Below are 24466 nucleotides of genomic sequence, written 5' to 3' on the forward strand. Positions count from 1 at the left end.
ATTTGTTCACCCTCACATGTTTTCCGCTTTCTCTCTGTGTTGCACAAAAGAGTAATGTTCCTCTGTTTTTTTTGTCTTTTTTCCTTTGTCTTTGTCTCTAGTTGGTGGGGTTTATCTACGCCTGTTACGTGGTCAAGCTTATTTCTGAAGAGGAGGATAGCTGTAAGTACACAGTCACACACCTGCAGTCACATGGTCATACACGAAAAATACCTTGAAAGCAAAATTATGTTTTTATTTTTTGAAACTTACATAATCCTCGATTTAAATGAGTACTTTCATCTCTTTTAAGTGTGTGCGAGGAATAAATGATTACATATGGGGAGTTACATTGAGATCCACAAACAAAAGTTATAATTGATTCACATAAAAATATGCGACTTCTGAAATATCAATCTTTTCAACATTCATTAAATACCTGCAGAATCGCATCTGCGGGATCCATATGAGTAGAGGGAGTTGCAAGTATTTACACGAGTTGCACAGCAGCTGTGACTTTATTAAATATTTCAAACTATTAATTATCTCTAACATGGAGACAGGATTAGTGAGATTCTACCATCAGATTTAATTCTCTGCTTCAGACAGGTGAGCTGTCTCACTCAGAGTTTATAAACACCAGTCGTACCATTTGTCACAAAGCACACATCCTCAGGTTTGAGCACTGAGCCACATTCCAACTCCTGAGGTATTTTTAGTTTACTGTTTGTAAAATTCATAAATCTTCACAAAACAGAAGTAAAACAAAGTCCACGATACAAAACAATAAAATACAGGCAGCACAGTGAAAAACACCGTGAAACAGGCAGGTATGGAAACAGAATGACATGACGAGGTTTAATTGAAAGACAGGGAAATGCCACAGGAACACACTGAAGGTTACGGAGTTGAGTGGAAACAGCTGGGGAACAAGAAACAATTGAAACTAATCAAAGATAATGAGACAGGAAGTAGACTAACCTAGAATTGAGAAACAGAAGTCAGGAGAGTATCAAAATGAAAAAAGAAAGTGATTATACACAGAGACTAAACCCTAAGACACACTTGACACAGAAGTATATAAGGAAAAGGGCTAGAAAAATAACAAGTATACAGAATAGCCTCAAGCCAAAAAACAAATGTAAATACATGGGATCTGAAACAAAGTACTTAAGGCTACAAATACAAAGGAGCATGACAATCAAAAAAAAAAAAGAAAAAAAAGAAAAAAAAAATATATATATATATACACACACACAAATAAATCATCAAAGAATTGAATGTCAGCAGATACTCAAAACTCTGGGTCTACAACCAATGACGTTGTATGTGTGTATATATATATATGCGTGTGTGTGTATATATATATATATATGAGGGGTGCAGCGATACACAAAATTCATGGTTCGGTTCGATACTTTGGTGTCACGGTTCGATATTTTTTCGATACAAAAAATGTTCATGCATTTTTAATTTGTCATTTATTCAAATTATAAATATATATTTTAACTCAAAAGTACAGTTTTTAAATTTAACCCTAACCCTTGTGCGTGTTTTTTATTTTGACAGCGAATGCGCACCTGCGGACCACTTATGTGCAGCCCTGGTTATTTAGCTCGTCATATCGCAGCCACAGAAATTCTTTTGTCCATGAAACCATAAAGCTGCACTTTCTTTTTGCCTTATAGTCTGATTTGTCATAACTTCTCCGTTTTGTGGTAAGCTTTTCTTTGGCTGTCACTTCTTCACCCTGACCTCTCTTATTTGGCTCAGCAGAACTGAAATGCTTTTACACACTCACTCACATAAGCTCAGCGATTCTCTGCGCGATCAACCTCTCACATGTTTAAGCTTGCTGCGGGAGATTTCACTTGTCATGTTTGCATAGTAAGCTAACGATTAATAAGACGATGTCAGAGGAATTGGTGCACAAATTATCATCACTCACAGATCAGTGCTGTCGCTCTCTATACACAGTTCGCACGATTGCAAAGTGAAAGCAAAAAAACGAGCGCAAATTCAAACGCGACTTCAATATGTCACATATTGACAGTGGCTCACCGATGCCAATGACATAATTACCCAGCTACATTTCTGAAAGAATGCAAAAGCATTGACATATATTTTTCCTACAATAGCCCGACGGGCAGGGTAGAGATAGATTTTGGTAGCCCGACTGAAAAAATCACTAGCACCGGGACGTCGGGCTAGCGATATTGCGAGCCCTGTATCTGATTGAGGAATCACTCATCTTTGGAAAAGAGAGTTTATTACAGAGAAATGGCTCTTTCCAAAATAAAAGCTATACTATCCGCTTCTTCTGGGCTATATTCTCAGCAGCATAAGGAGAATCATGTGCTAACAGCTGTCTAAATGACTCGGCTAAAGTTAGTAGCATGCTTGCTTTTTTGTGTCTGCTTCCACTTGTCTTTGCACTAGGATGATGTCGGCGTAAATGTGCAGTCATATTCGTCGTGTTCCCACTAGTGCTTTCAGGTTAATCTCGTTGAAATGACCTTAACGCCACAACACGGCAAATCTCCGTTAACGAGCTACCGCCGATCGCCCCGTGCATGGGGCTAGACGGCCAACACGTTAACGAGCTAACTGCGCTAACACACTAGTTCCCACCCATGTAATTGAGCATTGCATGGCACATCCAACATACTGTTTTACTTTAGTGCATGACTCGCTTACCTTCAGGGTCATACGTCACATGAAAACCAAAATAATTCCAAACGCCAGATCTGAATGAGAGTGGGGGAGGTCCATGTTGCAAGGAGAGCTTAACTTCTGTCTCGCTAGCTTGCCCTGCGCTCTTCCTTCTAACTATGCTGTCTGTGTTGAGCGCTCAGTGGATCTGCGCTCAACTACTCCGCCTAGGCTGCACTGTCGAGCCTAGGCGGAGTAGTCGAACGCAGATTCACTGAGCGCTCAACACAGACAGCATCGTCAGAAGATAAATATATATATATATATATATATATATATATATATATATTTACACACACACACACACATATACTAGGGGTGCAACGATACTCGTATCGATATTGAACCATTTGATACAGTGCTTTCGGTTCGGTACGCATATGTATCGAACAATACAAAATTTGTAATTTATTTTATCAACTTTCCTTCTGACGATGCTGTCTGTGTTGAGCGCTCAGTGAATCTGCGTTCGACTACTCCGCCTAGGCTGCACTGTCTAGCGCAGATCCACTGAGCGCTCAACACAGACAGCATCATCAGAAGGAAGAGCGCAGGGCAAGCTAGCGAGACAGAAGTTAAGCTCTCCTTATAACATGGCAAATTGAACCTCCCCCACTCTCATTCAGATCTGGCGTTTGGAATTATTTTGGTTTTCATGTGACGTATGACCCTGAAGGTAAGCGCGTCATGGACTAAAGTAAAACAGTATGTTGGATGTGCCACGCAATGCTCAATTACATGGGTGGGAACTAGTGTGTTAGCGCAGTTAGCTCGTTAACGTGTTGGCCGTCTAGCCCCAGCACAGCGATCAGGGGTAGCTCGTTAACGGAGATTTGCCTTGTTGTGGCGTTAACGTCATTTCAACGAGATTAACGCTGACAGCACTAGTGGGAACACAACGAATATGACTGCACATTTACACTGACATCATCCTAGTGCAAAGACAAGTGGAAGCAGACAAAAACAACAAGCATGCATGCTACAAACTTTACCCGAGTCATTTAGACAGCCGTTAGCACATGATTCTCCTTATGGGGACCTGATATGTTTAATATTGTGGCGAGGCGGTATCGTTTGGTCTTGCTTCCCGTGAGCTAGCCAGGGAGCACAGACGTTTATTGACATCTGCAGAAGAACACTGCCGCTAGCTAACTGCTCCCGGAAGGACACACCGTCGCAGCGAAAGGGCATCACCCGTCTCTATGGCAACATAAACAAAACATAACTGTACAAACAGAATCCCGAACAGCCCTGACCCACTACATAGCCCCCACCTAAGGGGTCAGTCGTCCCCGACGACCCCATTACCCGACACAAAGTCCTGCAAATGTCCAGGTGCCTTCTTTTGGCGCACCGGCCGGTCACGACCGGCGGGGGAAAAGTCACTCGGGTCAGAACATGGGGTTCCACCATCATCCCACTTCTGACACCAATGTGGCGAGCTCAGACAAGGAGGAGACGGAGGTATCGTTTGGTCTTGCTTCCCGTGAGCTAGTGTAACCGGTTTCTGCTTCATCCCGCTGCAACAGTTCGGCCCAAACAGACTCCTCGACGCTGCGTTGTGTAGTGTTTTTAAAAAGACAAGGAGTCTCTGATCGATCGTTGCCACTTTATTTCCTGAATGGAAACAACGGTGTATTATCAGTGCACAGGCTCGCCACACACCACTCCGCACAGCACACTCTCGTATGGCTACGGCAGACTGGCAGCGATTACTGCAGCAATACGATTTCTAATATACAATAAAATAACAGCAACAACAAATGATGTACCTGAATGGAAACAACGGTGTATTATCAGTGCACAGGCTCGCCACACACCACTCCGCACAGCACACTACGGCAGAACATCTCATTAGCATTCCGCTTTAGCATACAGTTTTACACAATAATAAACAAATGAAAAGTACATAAAACTGATGTTAGACATGTGTCCGCTAAGCACTTATTACACTCGGTGCTCGTCAGCTAATCAAACATGTTTTATGTGTCTGTACTACTTAGCTATATCGTGTGCGGAACAATACAACTCACCTCTTGTATGGCTACGGCAGACTGGCAGCGATTACTGCAGCCAGCCTCACCTAACCAGCCACACCGAGAGGGGGGGCGCTGTTTCCCCATTACACTGATATTTGTGGCAAGTGGAATAATACCACATAAACACTGTTACACTAGCCAGGGAGCACAGCCGTTTATTGACATCTGCAGAAGAACACTGCCGCTAGCTAACTGCTCAGCGCGGCAACCGCACAGCAACAACAACAACACACAGGGCGCCCTCTGACCCCGGAAGGACACACTGTCGCATCGAGAGGGCGTCACCCGTCACCATGGCAACATACACAAAACATAACTGTACAAACAGAACCCCGAACAGCCCTGACCCGCTACAATATGTCAATGCTTTTGCATTCTTTCGGAAATGTAGCTGGGTAATTATGTCATTGGCATCGGTGAGCCACTGTCAATATGTGACATATTGAAATCGCGTTTGAATTTGCGCTTGTTTTTTTGCTTTCACTTTGCAATCGCGCGAACTGTGTATAGAGAGCGACAGTACTGATTGGTGAGTGATGATAATTTGCGCACCAATTCCTCTGACATCGTCTTAACAATCGTTAGCTTACTATGCAAATCTGACCTGTGAAATCTCCCGCAGCAAGCTTAAACATATGAGAGGTTGATCGCGCAGAGGTTGAGTGCGTGTGTAAAAGCAGCAGGATATTTTAGTTCTGCTGAGCCAAATAAGACAGGTCAGGGTGAAGAAGTGACAGCCAAAGAAAAGCTTACCACAAAACGGAAAAGTTAGGACAAATCAGACTACAAGGCAAAAAGAAAGTGCAGCTTTATGGTTTCATGGACAAAATAATTTCTGTGGCTGCAATATGATGAGCTAAATAACCAGGGCTGCACATAAGTGGTCCGCAGGTGCACATTCGCTGTCAAAAAAAAACAAACGCGCACAAGATATGAAGTTGCAACACGTGTTTGCATACATAAGATTTTCTGGAGGAGGACAGACATTTGTTTAGAACTCTTAAAGATGTCGAAGAAGCAAGCTCCTTTAAGCAATTACTTTGGTGTTCCTCCACCTCCAAACAAATGTCAGAAGGAGTCCGAACCACAAAAGAAGCACGTATTCTCAGAAAAGTGGTTGCAAATGATGAACGCACAGAGATGTGGTGCGGAATGTGCCGTGAAAATCCCACTCTAGCGGACAAAAACACTGCCTTTTATATGGACGCAAACGCGCGTTGCAACTTCTTATCTGGTGCGCGTCTTTTATTTTGACAGCGAATGCGCACATGCGGACCACTTATGTGCACCCGTGTAAATAACATAATGTTCTGCCGGGTGTGTTGTTGGTTTTCTCTCGATTTCTGAGTCGACAAGCGCCTTTGTTACTGGGACCAGTCATTTTAAGAAAGGCCCCCATTAGAACGCATGAGAAATGCAAGAAACGCATTATTGCTCAGTCTGCAATATCTTTCCCAGAACAAACACCAATTGCAAATAACATACTAAAAATAAACCTGAAAAATCTCTTTAGAACAGTGTACTATGTTGCAAAGAGTGAACTACCACTGGCAAAATTTAGCAGTCTTTGCAAACTTCAAAAAGCAAATGGCCTCGATCTTGGTTCCACTTGTCTCTTACCCGTGACTTCAGTGGAAATTTCAAATTCAGGATCTGACACAGACTGATTCATGTCCTACACAGTTCTTACAAGTTCATAGAAATTTCTGTTCAATTAGAACCAAGTATTTGAGTTGATGATTGTAATTTTTATACAATGTTGTGATTTGTGTTTCAACAATTTTTTGATTAATGTTTTGTTTCCTAAAGTATAACATTGTAAAGGAAACAAAACATCAATCAAAAAATTGCTCTCTTTTTTATTTGGGCTACTTAAATTTATTTTGGGCTACCAAAAACTGAAGAGTCCCTGCCTGAAGGGCTACCAGGGATTTTGAAATTTTGAGAGCCCTGAGATATATTTATTTTTTTAATTACTTTTGTCTCAGCAACATAAAACTTAAAAACTGTACTTTTGAGTTAAAATATAAATTTATAATTTTAATAAATGACAAATTAAAAAGGCATGAACATTGTTTTTGTATCGAAAAAATATCGAACCGTGACACCAAAGTATCGAACCGAACCGTGAATTTTGTGTATCGTTGCACCCCTAATATATACATATAATGTTCTTCCTCTACAGCCCCCCCCCCCCCCCCCCCCCACATTTTTGAACATGTCGAGGAGCGTGTCAGGCTACATTTCACTGTGTGCTATGCATATGACAAATAAAGAACCTTGAACCTTGAACAATGAGAAAAAAGAAAAAATTGCAGTTTTTTTGTTCTGTCGAATGGTTTAATCTGTTCTGAATTTTTTTGTTTGTTCGTTTGAAAAGATTTTTTCAAAAACTGCAGCCATTTAAACGGAGGATTTTAATTGTTTCTCTGGCTGCTTTTAGCGTGTGTAGAAATCCAAAGGTTGACAAACCGGCTGTTCCTGGTTACGGTTGCTAAGCTCTGACTAAACTCTGTTTGGCAAGGTTCAGTGAGTGGTTGATTTCTAATATACTGGGTAAAGTTGCTTTGAAGGGTCAGGCTTCTAAAATAAATTCAATCTGTCGCCCTCTCACTACACTCCTCCTGTCCATCTTGTTTATTCTCTTAATAAAAAAAAGCAGAAGGTTTGAATGGAGCCATTGTCTCGTTGAGGGTCGTTACCACTACTTTACCGACACAAATTCTCAGTGAAACTTGTAGCCCACAGACTTAACAGCCGGGCTCATTCATTTTACAGCAACATGCAGAGAAAGAGACGTGAGAGAACGTGTGGAGGATGAAGATAGCTGAGCACATTTCTGCTAGATCAAAGTTGCTTTTCATTCATACTGCAGGTCTCTCCCTCATGCTTCCCACTTTCAACCACCATCACCAAGCAACAGTCATGGAGGGAAAAATGTGTGAAGAGAAAGGGAACTAAAAGATGTTCATCAGTCAATTCACAAAGTATTTGTCTTTATTGAGGCTTTTATCGATACATCAATTCATTAATACAACCATGCTGATTTGGAATTGGGCTGGTTTTCCAGAGGTGACACTGACTACTATATAGTAAGCGTTTTATGTAAGATGTGAGTCTAAATAGTTGCCTTTGCATGTGGCGCAGAAGATGAAAATGTGGCACATCAACATGTTAATTCAGTTTTTGTTGCTTTTAAAATGCAGTGTGCATCCTTGTGCATTTACTTGAATGAGCCCATTTACCTGAGGCCATCAGTTAAGTTATTCCGTTAAAGTAGACGCAGCCGTTTTTCCCAAAGATCAATACCGTGGCATGTCTTATTCAACAGTGAACCATGGAGGCTGCTTGTTAACGCATAAATATTGATAGGTAATAAATGCAGACTAGATCAGTGGAAATAGTTTGAAGCCTCGAGACTAGACACATTTTTCTGCTTTCCTTCCTGCCCTGAACAGATTGGGAGTCGAGATTGAAGGGGGCAAATTTATCCCGTCTGTTATAAAAGTGTGGGTCAGTACTGGGACAGGATGACCTCTATGTTAAACGAGGTCACAGCGAAAAGTGAAATCATCATAGTGTAAAAATTTAAGAACAGCTGAGAGTAATGTAATGTTACATTTATGAGACTTTAAAGGAAAATAATTGAGTTTCAGGGGTTGTTTTTGAGAGGTTTTTTTAATACTGCATTTTAATAAGCTCAGTGATGACAGTAAACCTAAAATGCCACTTTGCCTTCATCTCCATGTCTAAATAATTGATGTGCAACATTTAGTATTTGCCCTTTTGTTAACTGCATTTTGGCCGTTGGCTTTCGATACTGCACATTCCTCCTGATGCTGCACCCCGAGAGAGAGTTTGACAGAACTAAGCAGCAGACTTTGATGAGAGAAATGTGTTGCCATCACTGTGCTTAGTGGCGTGAAATGTTGCCAAAAACAAACATTCTTAGTTTTTAAGGTAACAAATCCAGTCCCTGGAAAAAGTTTAAATAACATTTACTCATCCATGAGTTATGTAGTCCTGTCTGAGCACATGTTTCTGTCAAAGTGCAACAGCTTTATTTTTTCACATTTTAGTGCCTGTTCTTACTTTTCATTGGTTTGAGCTGATAGGGCTCAGCTAAAAGATGTCAGAGTTCACAGTATTTTCATGCACTAACAGAGACTAAGAGAAAGATGTCACCGAGAGACTCTTGAATAGAAATCTGAGAAAATTCTGTAGTGGCAAGGATGGTAATTATCCCACCCTTACCTCAAAAGAGCAACAGTCAAACCAGGAAACCTGAGAGTCAGTTGTGTTGTTGTCATACATTTTCACAGTAGTTTCTGCTATGTTGTGGCAGGCTTATGTACTCTGTCTACATGGCATTAGCCAATAATGGTTGGAGGCAAGCCTCCTAATAGCCTGCAACATCTACAAAATGGCAGTAATTTATAGGATGGTGGAAAGTTCAAGACAAAACGCTGTTTGAGATACAAAAAGAGAGATTGCTTTCACTTTAATTGATACCTCTTTTGAGATTTCACAGGCCAAGCCCTGCTTGCCTTGCTTGCCCTTGCAGAACGCCAATTATCTATACATTGTATACATGCAGGATCTCTTCCCATTTATCTAAACAGGATGTTCAGAATAACTGTCTAGAGGCATTAGCAAGAAGGCTGACAAGTGGCAGGACTTTTTTGGACAATTATTTCATGTTAACAAGACAAAGTCCCTAAATAGATAAACATGAGACATAAAAACTGCATGGATAGAATCAAAAGAGATTCCTATTAAAAGTTCTTAAAAAGTTTGGTGTCTTTGCCCCAAAATACGTTTTTTTCTGAGCTTCTGTTCCCCTGCTGATTACACATGTACTACCTGAACATCATTATAATTTCATTTACAGTTGAGTCTCTCACCACATCAGTACTAAGGAATGGAGAGCATTCTAAATAATGTCACAGTAACCTGAGAAAGATATATCTCTATAACTTTATATAGTAAGGAATAATATCTTCTACCAAACTGTTGAAACGGTCATGAACCATTATAAATGAGTCTGAACTGCATGGTGATTGTATCGTTGAATTTTTTAAATATTATTTAGCTGTTGATTGGCCTTTTGGTAGCAAAGATGGGAGTTCTTTGGGTAACAGAATAGTCCTTTATATATTTCTAGACAGGATTCGTTGAGTGCCATATTTCCTCTCCTTTAATGGCTCTGTTGACATTAACAGCATAATGAAAAAAACTCATCAATCAACACATGATGAGTGTAGTGGGGCCCTTTTCATTACTTATTTATTCATGAACATTTCACAGTAGATAGAAAAGCTATAATTTGAAACCATGTTGTGAGGGACTTTAACAAATCTGGGCAAATTTCACCTCCACATATTAACAGCTGACCCATACATTCATCCATTTTCTAAATCAATTATGATATTAAAAGTGATGGGAGCTGAAGCCTATTATAGTGTACACTGAGAAGGAGGCACAAGGTAGAGTCTGGCCAGGTTGCTAGTCTATGAAATTGTTAATGCATGTTGACAAATGCATTCGCACTCACGTTCACACCAACAGGCAATTTAGAGCTTTCAGTCTATCGAAATTGCATGTCTTTGGACTGTGGGAGCAAACAAGGGCACAGAGGAAATTCCTGCAGACATGAGGAAAACCTTCAAACTGCACACAGATGAGAGATAATAAACTGCATGGAAGATTTTAATACTTCTCAAGGGGAAAATGCTATCAGAAAGAATCAGGATTCAAATTAAAGTCTCAGCCCTCTGTTAAAGTAGGGATAGGCAACATGTTTTGAAAACCATAAAAACCTTTCAGGATATTGTAATTCAAGCTCTGTGTCTTTTTTTTTAGTCAATCACAAGTCCTTGGAGGTACATTGTGGTGAAACATTAATTATCTGACTTTGAACTGGAAAAGCTAGGCTTGAACTCCAGATAAAGCATTGATAAATCCATCAGATTTAATATATAAAAAACAATGATAGTGATGCTAAGCAGTGAGTCCCAAATTTTGGCTGTGGAAAGTGGTACACAATGATCCATCCTGGGTGAATAAACAATAAGGGAGCTTGGTGGAAATCAGCCTTGGGTGAAGAAGTGAAAACTCAGGACCAATAATAATTTGAGTTGCTGAGAAAGCTCATTACCTTGATAATTATTCTGTGCTTGCCTGAGCATATGTGTAGGTGTGTGTGTGCGCATGTGTATTAATCAAGATAGTAAGTGTTATCTGTCTCAGAGCTACTCAAATGTGCCAGACAGATTTTTATCAAACGCATTCGTACACACAAACGACACGCAGTTATGAATGAACACTTTAACATAGCAACAGCAACTTTTTATTTAACAGTCATCATAGAAATGTTTGACCAGTAATAAATGTAAAGAAATATAAAGTTTTGCAACATTTTTTGAGAGAGTTGCTTATGTGCTTACACTCTTACTGGACAGTCTTGAGCCTTATGAATAACAAATCTGAATTTTTAAATTGGGTAGCTACAGCTTGACAGGCAGCACGCTGACAAGCTCAGAGGCTCCATTTTCTCTAGTGTTCAAAGGGTCGAGCATGGCAGAAACTCTGCTGAGGCTATTTGACTGCAGCATGAATCAGCAGGAAACCCTTACGGTTTACACCAGGCCATTCCTCCACAAAAGGATCCACACAAAGAAGGAAAGCTCCATGCACCAACAGAGGCTCTGTCTTGTCTTTCTGAACAGTCACAATCAGCTGAATGACCACCAGAAACTGTTCCATCTGCTTTTCTGTTGTGTGTTAGGCTGATATTCAAATTTCTCATGCAAGCAATGTGAAAAAATAATGGACAACTTGTTTTACAACTAATTAAGACTAAAGATTAAGATTTTAAGTGAAATAAACAATCAAGAAAAGTATGTCATGCCAAATTCCTAAAATACTAAATAGCTTTTAATAATAATCAGTGTTAGATTTTCATATTCTTTACTGATAATGTAGAGTATGGTTGTCTTTAAAGTAAAATTTTAAATGTCTCAGTGTTGCAAGATCTATATTAATTGATTATTTTTAATTTAACGTGAAGATTTAGTTATGTGCACAGGCATATTTCAACTTTTTTTTTTTTAATAAAAGCAATTACAGTCTGGTTGTTAAGTCCAGCATCATTATCCATTTCCGTATTGAAATGTTCCTCAACTTCCAAAAGCAAACAGAGTTGCCATTGACCATTAAAGCAGCAGTCTAAATTCTTTCAAGTCCAATAATGATCAGTGTCTTTTGCAGCTGATATTGCAATAAATCTCGAGGCATGAAAATCAGGATTCATAGAGCCAAGACGATTGCACTAAGTTAGCTGGCTAGTTAACATCTTTATGCCTCTTGTCTTTCTTCCCACATCCAGCCGGTCACAAGCAAAATAAAGATGTAAAACTAAGTTTTGAAGGGTTACTGAAGTTAGTTAAGCTGATCGAAAATTATTCGCTAGCTTCAGAGCTAGCGAATATTAAAACCATCCAACACTTTGTTTCCACCACTGTGTTACATCCCCACGAAGAGGTCTTGGGTTGTGAGTGTGGGGACCCGTAACAAATGGGTCCAGAATGGAATGAAAAGGAAACCAGACAGAGGTGTTCAGTATATAATATAGTTTTATTACAAATAATTTGAACTGACAGAGACGGCAAAGCCGTTTTACCAATAACACTAGAAAAAGAAAAAGCTCGCAAGAACAAAGGACACAACAACCAAACAGGCACTTCCGGGGGCCCACAAGCCCACCCTATCACTAGCAGCAGCAAGTTCCACTACTGCTGCTTCTGCTGCTGTTGAGGCCCACAAGTCCACACTACTCACATGAAGCAGCTACTCTCCCCACTGCTCCCACAACTCCACGCCACAGGCAGGACAATCACACAGTAGGACCTCTTTCGACATCTAGAACACAATGAAGAAACACCAGAAAAATCACCACCATCACACAGTTCTTCCCCAGCCTATATAATCTCAGAGAGGTGATTGCTGACTGGGCCCAGGTGGTAAACTAGGCCAATGAACACCAGCTGTGTCCTGGGGAGAGAGAAGAGTGAGAAAGACAAAGGGGTGGAGCAAAGGAGGAGGAGGCTGAGAGAGAACGCCACACCCACACAAGGGGAGGTCCTGGTAGGGCCTTAACCCACTGAAAAAAAGTCACAATTTCAAGTTACCGATAGATTTTCTTGAAATTTTGAGTTACAGGCTTCCATGCAATACAGGTGCGACTTAATACAGAAATTATATTTATTATTTCAGTACTAAACAAGTGCTTAGCTGTTGAGGCTAAAGCTAGCTGCGAGTTAGCATAGCAAAATCTTTGAAACAGGAGAAATTTTTCTCAAACAAAAACATCTACATCTACAATTTTAGTAACACATTATCTCTTTTTTATTTGATTTTAAAAATATAATATTTTAGTGATTAAAGGATGGCTAACTGTACATAATCAAATAATCTAAGTTGCTAAAAAAAACTGCCTTTTTTTTCTTTTCTTTTTTTTACATTTTTTTTAATATAGATTAACTAAACAAGAGTTAACATGTTGATTATCTATCTGATAATTGTAGAGCTAAGCTTATTGGGTTGCATAAAGATTTAGATCAATCTTCTCATCTAATGCACGATGCAATACATACATGCAATGTATGTATGTTATTATCTTAGTAATAGACATATAAAAGCTATCTGCCATAATGAGGGCTTGTTTTGGGAATAAAGATGCCTGACTGTATGTGGTACTTGTTGTAAAATGTTATTTAGACTTGTTTTCTGCAGGTTTAAGGTAAATTCACAGCTACGTTTGCTCTATGCAGTGACAGCCAAAACTCTGCATTGTACTTGAAGTTATGAAATCTCACAGAATAAATAGGAATGTATGCTGCTGATCAAGGCAGGGAAGTATCATTTTATGAGCTCTGCAACATCAAAGTAAAAGAAATATCATGGCTCCCTCGCTTCAAAAGTCCAGGCTTTTTGCCTCTGTGTGAGGAAAGCAACCACCTGCTGGCAGCTCCTCAGCTCAGGAATCTGTGGAGCTATCCTAGATAATTTAGGAGTTAAGCGTATTCTCAAGGCATAAATATATATCGCTGCATAAGTCTTAGTCTTGCACCTAAAAATAGATAGGAAATTTGCATTGCAGAATTTTTACTTGAAGCCGTTTCATGCTTACAATCCTGATTAGCAGGAATAGAAGCAACAGAGATGGTGGTTCTGGTTCAAAATGTACTGCTGAGACCTCTGTAGGTGGAGTAGGTTTAAAGGCATGAATCATCTGTTGTGGGATGTTCCCACTTGATAACCACGGTGACATACGCTTTCTCTAATTGCTTTTGTTTTTTTGTGCAGTTGATTTTATAGGAGGGTTTGACTCGTATGGCTACCAGGGGCCTCAGAAGACCTCCCACCTTCAACTACAACCCATGTACATGTAAGTATGGGGACACTCTGTCTCTTCTGCAGATGCCTGGCTAAAATGCTTTGAGGTTAATTTTATCATATGTTGTACCAACAACATCAGTGCCATGGTCATTCCTCACTTTTTTAAACCCCGAAAAGCTCTCACCCTCTAAAATTCAACTCCAACAGTCTGTTTAGGGGCTCATTTTCATCTGGGTTTGTTATCATGCATTCTGCAGAGGTGGATATAGGCACGTTCTTGCTCTATCAGCATAAGGGCTTATCATTTACCAGCTCAAGGTCTCATCAGTTATCACCACTGTGGTGCTTTTATCACTCCCCTCACAAATAAAGGTGAGCCATGTAGTGAAAACCACTACACTGTTTTTGATAATTAGCTCTTAACCATCTTTTCCACTCTGACTGGAACGAGCACCTACCAGAGTATTATTTTTGTCTCATGGAGTGGCCTTTGTTGTTGTTGCAAGGTTTTTCTTTTGCGTATTTGCAGGATAGATCCTAGTTTATATGGTAATTTCCCTAGACTCAAACTGTGGATTGCAGTTTCATCAAAATCCTCGGCTGCTCTTAGGCAGCGAAGCCAATAGGAGATCACAAGACGAGTCCAGGCTCAGACAACCGTGCATCAATCTCACTGTCTCGGTTTGTTGTGGGGAAGGCGCCGAGCGAACGCAGGAAAGAGGTCCACCAGTGTAACAAACAGCGAGGAAAAGTAATGGTGATTCCACTGATGTGCAGCGGGCAGGTTATCAATAACAGTTTTTATTAGAAAAGAGCCAGAGCAAATTAGAGAGAGAGAGAGAGAGAGAGAGAGAGAGAGAGAGATGGGTGAGAGGCTAGTAGATGAAGAGAAAGAAAAAGAGAGAGGAGTGGCTAAAAAGAGAAACAGAGAGTGATGGATGAAACATAGGACTAAACAAAGAAGAAAGGCAATAAAGGACCATTCTGTAGTTTTATATCTCCCCTGTGGAAGCCATAACACGGGTCATAAATCATCAAAAAACCCTCCACACACACACACACACCTCCCCACCCAAGATAATTGCTGGAAACACAAACACACATAAACATACACACGAGAGCTGAAGCATGAGTACACACAAACTCATACGCAGAAACATCCAGACAGTAGTTGTGCTTGTACACATATGGACACACAAACGTACTTTACAGTATATGCACACATACTGACACAAACGTCATCAATATGCTATCATTGTTCTCCAGCTGTTGTCCCTTCAGTTTGGTGTTTATTGGCTCTGGCCAAAGGGACCAATAAAAAAGCATCAGCTGTACCATCCCAAAGGAAAAACACACAAACACACACCTACACACACACACACGCACAACAGTCACCCCTCCAGCCTTCTGTAGAAATGTCTTTCTTTTTACAAAGAAAAAAATGACTTTTGTGGTTTTATGATAGAAAAAAATATACAGAGCTGAAACTCTTGGAGTGAATTTATTACACATTTTATTTAGTCCTCATCTTTTTGTCTCACGCTAATTAGGGGTGGAAATTGATAAGAATTTAGCAATTCTGATTCCATTATCAATAACACTTATCTATTTGATTCCTTATCCATTCTCTTATTGATTTTCAGTGGGTTCTCATTGGCTCTGCCATTGCTAAGCAGCATATCAAAGACATTACATTCATGCAAATTGATTGCAGTGCTATGTGGTCAAATGTTTGTGCATGCTGGAGGTATTGCAGTACGATACTTAATAACTCCTAGAAGAAAATAATTTGTTACATTGCTTTTTACTCTGTAAAATGACCTGAAACACATTGTCTCAAAGTCTCTTTAGGCTACAGCCCCATACATCAACACAAACCCCTGTCCTAATGAGAACACACATACGATCTTTCTCTTAGTATTTGGTTATGAACACAAAACTGACAGCGCTAAGCAAAGATGAAAACCAGCACAAAGACATTTTGAGAAGTCTGACTGCTCATCAGGTTGCTACGTGTTGAAGTTCAGGGTCTGACAGCTGAGCTGGGGTTAGTATTCACTTATCAGCTTTAACATCATTCTGGGTTCTTGGCTAGCTTAATGTTAGCATGTTCTCTGCACAGGTGCTTGCAAAGAGGCAAAGTTGTGTTAGCAGTGTAATGCATCTTCTTTCTGTTCTCGATGCAGTTTGCACTTCATTTGCTCCGGCTCTTTTTATCATGCTCTCATACGTTTCTGTAATAGAAATAAAAGTAGTGTCCATATCCACGCTGCAGACTTTGACGCTAATTTGCTCCTCTGACACGCAAACTGAAATCAGCCGACTGTAGAACGAGTACAAGTGGAACCAATAAGTGGAATCGAGGCAAGCAGACTAACAATTGGGAACCAGTTGTTTACAAGAACCAGTTCTTGGTTCCCATTCCTAACGCAGCTGACCTCTATTGCATTGTGGCATAGTTTTGAATGATAGGCTGTATCGCCAAGAATCATCTGATTTCAAAGTGCTTTATTTTGACAGCATTCACTTGTAATATTTAAAACACGTTCTGTTAGAAAGAGGGGATTCAATTTTTACGTGGTTGCTGGTAGGTAGCATAAGACCAGCAGTGACTGCTGTGAGTACAGTGCGCTGTATTGCCAAAAGTATTTGGGTTGAGGTCAGGACTCTGTGCAGGCCAGTCAAGTTCTTCCACTCCAAACTGGCTCATCCATGTCTTTATGGACCTTGCTTTGCACTTGTGAGCAACTATGTTGGAACAGGAAGGGGTTGTCCCCAAACTGCTCCCACAAAGTTGGGAGAATGAAATTGTCCAAGAGTCTTGGGATGCTGAAGCATTAAGAGTTTCTTTCACTGGAACTAAGGGGCCGAACCTGACTCATGAACAACAAACACCATTATCACCGCTCCATTCAATTTTACACTTGCCACAATGCAGTCAGACAAGCACTGTTGTCCTGGCAACTGCCAAACCCAGACTCATCATGGGATTGCCAGACAGAGAAGTGTGAGTCGAGACTCCAGAGAACACATCTCTAATGCTCTAGAGTCCAGTGGTGGCATACTTTAAACCACTACATCCGACGCTTTGTAATATTTGTTATCCTTAGAATGAGAAATTACAAGTCTTGAGCCATCCACCATTTCTTTATGTTTTGCTAGAAAAGTAGGGAAAACTTGGAGTGATTTACTGAATTGTGTGCAAACATACATGAGTTTGTACAATTCTAGCAACCTTGGTATAACCTTATTTTTAAACATTGCCTGATTTCGCTCAGGCAATCTTTCTTGTATTATTTTTTTTAAATTAGTCTTCAGGAATAACTCTTGAAGGCGTGGTTCACCATCATGTATCGTCACTGCACAGCAGCAAGATCCTGAGTTTGAATTCGTCAGCTGTCTAGGGCTGTTCTGTGTGGAGTTTGCATGTTCCCCACGAGTTGGTCCTAGCACACCAGCTTCCTCTCATAGCTCCACATGCAGAGGGTTAGATTCATTGGTCATTCTAAATTGACAGGGTACACATGTCAGTGTGAATGGATGTCTGTCTCTCTGTGTTAGCCCTGCAATAGATTGGCGACCTGTAAAGAGTGTAACCTGTAACGCCCTAAAAGTGGAAGAAGATGGATGGATTGAAAACACTGCACAGTGTGCTAAAATATGATATGTTTTCAGCTAAAGACTAGAAACTGAAGAAATGGGAACAAATAATGTGTTTTGGTAACAAAGTGCCTCAAGATGCATTTTAAAATGGTTTCTTAGCTAAGTTGTCTGTTATGTGTAGATACACCACTGGTTTATCACTTGAGTGAGGGGAGGTTTTTTTGTACTTGAATGTTTCAAGGGTCAGTGTTAAAGGGCCTAACAGAAGAAAAACACTTCTCTGAAAATGGTCAGGTAAAAGAAATGGGCTGATACGAAATAGTGAAAAAGCAGCCACTGCCCAAAGAAAAACTTTTTTCAGAAAAATCTGGAGAGCTGTTGCTCAAGAGCGCTCTAAAAAAAAAAAAAAAAGACAAGAACAGATGGCTCAAGACTTTTTCAAAGTACAGGTTACACGGCTACCAAATCTTAGTCTTACTCTTACAGTTAGACATCACTGCATTAAAGATGATGTAATATGATTGCATTAATGTCAGATGATTGTTTTGGCAACAAAAAGGGGGTGTGGGGTATCACAGAGCCAGTGTACCCTTGAGATTGTCAGGCTCTCTCTCGAGTGTTATCTTTCACAAAACACATGGGACAAGTGCTCATGATGTTCTCATCCAGCAACATTATCATGAGTAAATGACTAAGTCAGGGAGCGTACTGAACACAATGTACTGCTTAGCATTTCAGCATAAACCTCTTAACCTTCAGTGTTCTCATTTTTACGGAAGATTTGACCGTGTCACATACACTTTATGTTTTCATGTCTTATCGCACCTTAAAAATAACTACTTACCAGTTAGAATAGAAATAAAATCATTGGCATTGTTTTGGGTTTTCTTCATCTTGTCTTTTTTTCCCCCCACAGGTCAAAATAAGCCCAGAAGCGACTCCAAGAGTGCTGCCTTACCAACGATTCCTGCTTAAAATCCTGTTTTTATTACTCCCAACTGTCTTTTAATAAACAACAGAGACACAGACAAGTAGACAGGGAACAGATGACTCTCTGCGATTCAGCTCACAAATCTCCCCAAACACTTGGTCAGATGGCTTCCCACTAGCCTGTCTTTCAGTGGAGTTCCTGATGAAACATTGGCCTCATGTGGCTCAGCATGGTAACTGCAGGACATTTTTCATTCCTTCCTCAGACCCGGTCAGTAGCCAGTGACTTGCTTCTCCCTTGTGCTGCTGGGCGTCTGCTTTACGAGGGAAACCGAAGGGATGCAAAGAGGCCACGCTCGACGGTCGACGGTCACGTGTTCCTGCGAGCTTCCAATGAGAACTCGTTCAATTTTCTGCTATCAAAAGAAAAAAAAAACATGTTTCAGGAGCGCTGGTTAAGTGTGTTGGTATCTAACAGCTCTTGCGCCTCACCAAAGAGTTTAAAAACCATCCCCGTGCACACAACAGAGCCTGTTTAACCTTCTCTGGAACTTTTTGCTCTTTGTGCCTGACTGATTAACACTTGGAAAAGTCCAGCGAAGAATCTCCGAACATGACTACCGATTAAGGAATGTTAAACACCTTTCAAAGTTTTTTTTTATTTTGTTTTAGTTATTTATTTATTTATTTTCGGTGAATTTCAGGATCTGGTTTTCTAACGGTGATGGCCAAGACGGCAGGAGGACACATTTTACTCTGGCAAAAAAATGTTGAATGTTATCCAACAGCGTTGATTTTACCGTCCTCTCATCTGTGCATGCGTACAGGAAGCAGACGCATTCACAGACAGGCGTTGAGTAATGTACATGTGAACGCATGCATGCACACAAACACACACACACACACACACACACACACACACAAACTTAGGACAAATCTTAGCACTTCACTTTTTTTTTTTTTTTTACTGCTAATGTGAATCTTAATGTTTACAATTGAGAGACTGAACACTTGACTGACGCAGCAGGTAGAGATGACCCACACTTCTTAGCTGCAGCATCCCAAAGGTCGGGGTGTTTTCAGCCATACAAGGAAAAAAAAACAGCTGTGTCTCTTGCTGTATAAATATTTCGTCTTCCACCCAAGACACATACAGAGATGGCAACAAAGACAGAAAATGTCACAGGAGAGCAACAGGTTCCCATCCGTCTCAGTCCTTGTGTAGACTACCCCATATCTGTCACCGAACAATCGATTCTCTTTTTCTTAATTAGACTCTTTTGTTTTTTTAAAGAAAGAATGGCAAATCACCCTTTTTTGCAATATCCAGCTCTTTTTAATAATAATTCAAAAGCAGCCAAAATCTTCTGCAGGCAACACTTTATATAAATGACAATCACAGTCAGAGCAGCCTGTCGTGTCGTGAATTGGCATTTTTCTGTCAGTTCAGGGAGCTGGATGTTAGAGAAGGAAACCTTCCCGAAAGATGGTGGTCACCGTCACTGGAGAACAGGGAAGCCTTTAAATGATATTCTTTGATGCATTATTTGATGTTTCGCCTTTGTGGTGAATGATAAAAGATTGAAAGGAACAAATGGGGAAAGCAAGGTTTGCCGTATCCTTGCACACCCTCGCCAGCAGCCTGATGAGGACAAAAAAACAGAGAAAGACATTTAGCAGTTCTCCTCTTTCACTTCATTGCTCCACTTTTAATGCTTAAAGTGCCAACTGTACCATCACATAGACCTCTGTAGACCTCGGTTTCAGAGAGCCGCACACTGGGACCAATAATAGTAGGTCTCAAGTTTACTTTGCAGGGTTTCCATGAAAGAAAACTGATAAAAGAAATCACAAATTAAAATTATATTGGCATTCCAGATAGCCAGCAGGTTTTTTTATTTTATGTTTTATTTTTATTCAACTGACTCCTCCTGGAAATGTGACTGATGTTGCATTTGTATTGTAATCACTGGACCAAATGTTTTGAGGCCTTTTTCTTTTACTGAGAAACTCTTTTTTTTTTTCTGGTAGGAAAAACACTGGCTTCTCACGAAAGAAGGATGGACAAGGTCAGACTGTTTTCCTCAACAAAATTCGTCTCAAAATCCACCTTAAGCACCCCCTCGGCCAGTATCTTCAGCAGTATATCCGTTTTGTAATGAAACTCCAGGCGTTTCAAATCGCTGCCCTGAGGGGCTCCGCCGACGGTCGCTCCGGAGGACAGAAACAGCATTTTGTGTGTTTGCATGAGGTGTTTCCCAAACTGTTGCATATTTAATCTCATGCTGCGTGTGACTAACTAGCTACTTAAAAATGGGAACTGTTTGGTTTGTCGAATGCTCCTCAAAAGCTCCTCCAAGAGTCCTAAATGTGAACTTTGTGGGGTTTTTTCTATAAATAACACAGTCTGAAATGTCTGCTGAGTAAAGGGAGAAAAATAGCTACTACGATGTAAAACTATGAAATGTAACTTTGACCTTCTAGACGTTTTTTATTCACATGTGGCTGTGTTTACTGTTTTTTCTAGTTGACTAATACTGTATAATGTTGTGTATAAGTGGGACTACTATGTTTTACTTCTTCTAACTGTATAGTATATTTGAAATCAGAGCGGGAAAGAGAGGACAAGGCGGAGGGAGAGTATTAGTTGCACTATAGGCTGTAATTGTTTAATTAACTGGTCTGTTAGGCCTTAAAATTCACTTTCAATTCAACACATAATTAAATTAACTAATATTCATTTGTATTTGAACTGTCAACCAAACACATGCACATGTGGCTTTCTGACAGCTTGGTTTGTTTTGCACAGTTCAAATCGGGAAACTGTGAAAATGTTCCATTATTGTGAAGCTTAATTGAAAGAGCTGGTCAGTCGCAGCATTATGAAATGACTTTATTTGAACTGAAAGTGGATTTTATTTGTTAATAAATTTGTCTTTGACCACGCTGTGTAATCAGTGATCTAGAAAGTCCTAATTTGGTACATTTAACAAGCGAGAAAGGATTTCAGAAATATAATGTGACCCGTGTGTGTGTGTGTGTGTGTGTGTGTGTGTGTGTGTGTGTGTGTGTGTGTGTGTGTGTGTGTGTGTGTGTGTGTGTGTGTGTGTGTGTGTGTGTGTGTGTGAGACCACATGTGGGACTGTGTACTGCAGTGCATTGTTTTCTATGTCATGGTGAACTATGCAGACTTGAACCCCGAACCTAACAAAAAGACAATTAAAAAAACACACGCTCTGCTCTAAAGCGAGGTGCCACTTTAAGCTGAAGGAAGAGCTTGTTAAAGGCGAAAAAACAGCAATAACAACAGTAATAATACATTTTTAAAGTAAAAAGGAAGACAGCAGCTACACTGTTTGTTATTTATCTTGAGAGCTGGTTGAGCCCATTTAGACTTTGGAACAGTCAATAGAGCTTTTGTGTGATAAAAGGAAAAAAGAATTTGTAGAAGAATTGAGCCAAGCCATTATTGTGTTGATCAGTGTAAATAAACATTCAATCAAGCCAGTGTAAAACTCTTGACACTGCAATAAAAAAGCTCCAAGATACTCTGTGTGGTATGAGATACCAGTTAGCTGAGTTCTCTTAGATAATTGATTTAGGTGGAAATTTGCGCTTTAATTTAAAAAAGCATACATTCTGGAGGGAAATTGGTTTGTTGAAACAGATAATCTTCTGTTAGACGAGTGTTTGAAAATGCAATAAGACATGATCATCTTATATTTAGCAACTATTTTCACAGTACAATGTTACGGAAATGTGCCACTTACTGAAAGTGGGAGCAGAGACGTCCAGTCTTTTCTCTGTGGCTCTGGGTTGATTTGTTGAAGTTCACCACTGACTAGAATGTACCATGTATGTATGTTAGCGCCTTCTCTTCATATGATGGGTTTCCCACAGGTGACTGACTGTACATAAACTAGACAGCTGGGATTAAAGTAGAGTGTGGAGAAGGAACGTCTGTACTGTGTCCTCTATTCTTTGATTCCTTTTAGACATTAGCTCAGATTATTCATCCCAGCTATATTATGCATGTAAATTAGTTTAGCATTTACAGACCGGGCTATTTCTGTGGACTTCAGGGTTTCTTATCAAGTATACGCTCACACTTTGCTGGGACTGGGTTGGACCCAATTTAGCCTTTGGCACTGCCTTCGTTTGTTGTAGCACAGCTTCAACAAGGTGCTAGAAAGTTTTGCTTCATATTAACATGCAAGCATCACACAGTTGCTCCAGATTTATCAGCTGCACATCCAGGATGTCAACCTCCCGTTCCACCACATCCCAAAGGTGCTCTATTGGATTGAGATCTGGTGACTGTGGAGGCCATTGGAGTACACATCGTCATGTTCAAGAAACCAGTTTGAGATTAGCTGAACTTTGTGACATGGTGTGTTATCCTGCTGGAAGCAGCCATGAGAAGATGGGTGCACTATAGTCATAAAGGTACAGACATGGTCAGCAACAGTGCTTGGGTAGGCCGTGGCCTTTAAATGATGCTCAGTTGGTACTAAGTATGTTGGAAAATATCCTTCACAACATTACGCCACCAACAACAATCTGAACCATTAACACAAGGTAGGGTGGATTTATTATTTATTAATAGACAAATGACATTTGTCTATTGTATGAATTTGAACTGTAGTATTAGTATTCTATTCATAACCTGCCCAGTTTAGTCTTCTGCTGCTTCAAGGTTCAGTGTGTTGCTCATTCAGAGATGCTCTTCTGCTTACCCCGATTATAATGATTGATAATTAGGTTATTTTTGCCTTCATGTGAGCTCATAGCAGTCTGTCCATTCTCCTAAGACCTTTGGCATCAAGAAGACATTTTCACCCAGAGACCTTTTGCTTACTTGATAGTTTATCTTTTTCCAACCATTATCTGTAAACCCTAGCAATGCTTATGTCGGAAAACTGCAGCTGATCAGCAGATTCTGAAATATTCAGTGCACCCTGTCATCAACAACTACGCCTGTTTAACTCCCACATGCAGTCAAAACTGGGAAGCTGTTGTTCCTGTTCCAAAAAACTACAACAGTCATTTCAACATATCAATGTTAAAGGAAGGAATGACACATCTACCCACTTATATGGGAAAACATTCCCGGAGTGAGCAAGGCCAGTTAATTGTAAGGCTGAAGAAATGCTGAAGAATGCAAGTATACCCTGCACACTAGTTACTTTTTGACCTGTTTTGTGTAAAACAGCACCTTCCTGATTGGGTTTGAGGCCTTATGTAATAAACGTGCACTTGTAAAGATTGTTTTTCCTCTCTGAACATTGTTGGCATTCTCCATTAAAACCAATTGGGCACAACCAGAACAAGAAAACTAATTAGTGTGTGGCCCCAGCCCTGTGGCATTAATGAGAAGTTGTAACAAAGCTAACAACCCATTTTACAGGTACCCTACTTAGATTCATTTGAAAGTTCTACTGCAGTAAAAATGTGTCCATTCAAACTGCTTTCATTCTTCACTTTTCCTGATGAATTTTAACCAGAGCTGGATTTTTATAAAGAGGGGAACTGTGAGTGTGATGCAACAAAGAGTAAGTGGTCTACAACAAGTGCTATTGCTCGATTCTTTCTTCTCTGAGTTGTTATAATGATTTGCACAGCAGTACAAAGTGATGTATTCAGTTTCTTGTAAACGAAGCTGACAAAGATTCAGTATCTTGCTCAAGGACATTGCCACAGCAGATACACAGCAATCTGAAGTTTTTTGTTCTCCTTCAATAAAATTTCCCAGAAATGAATTGCCCAAAGACCTGTTAGACTCTTGGGGGGGGGGGGTACAGTAA

General features: G+C 40.2%; 1 protein-coding gene across 2 annotated transcripts in view; it reads left to right on the forward strand.

Moving 5' to 3' along the window:
• Positions 1-22623, forward strand: part of nkain2 (sodium/potassium transporting ATPase interacting 2) — a 113436-nt gene extending 90813 nt beyond the window's left edge. The window contains exons 5-7 of one of the 2 annotated variants that reach the window (XM_085431570.1): positions 102-162; positions 14097-14178; positions 18649-22623. In XM_085431570.1, coding sequence (XP_085287696.1) covers positions 102-162; positions 14097-14178; positions 18649-18658 — 153 coding nt within the window. In that variant the 3' untranslated portion in view covers positions 18659-22623. Of the gene's footprint in view, positions 1-101; positions 163-14096; positions 14183-18648 lie in introns of those variants that run through there. The other variant, XM_085431571.1, reaches the window with a different exon arrangement.
• Positions 22624-24466: the final 1843 nt, after the last annotated feature.

This window comes from Copadichromis virginalis, linkage group LG15, assembly GCF_057382275.1.
Source record: "Copadichromis virginalis isolate Kocher_CV1m ecotype Utaka linkage group LG15, C_Virginalis_male_GT1.1, whole genome shotgun sequence".
In the NCBI taxonomy this organism is placed as follows: Eukaryota; Metazoa; Chordata; class Actinopteri; order Cichliformes; family Cichlidae; genus Copadichromis; species Copadichromis virginalis.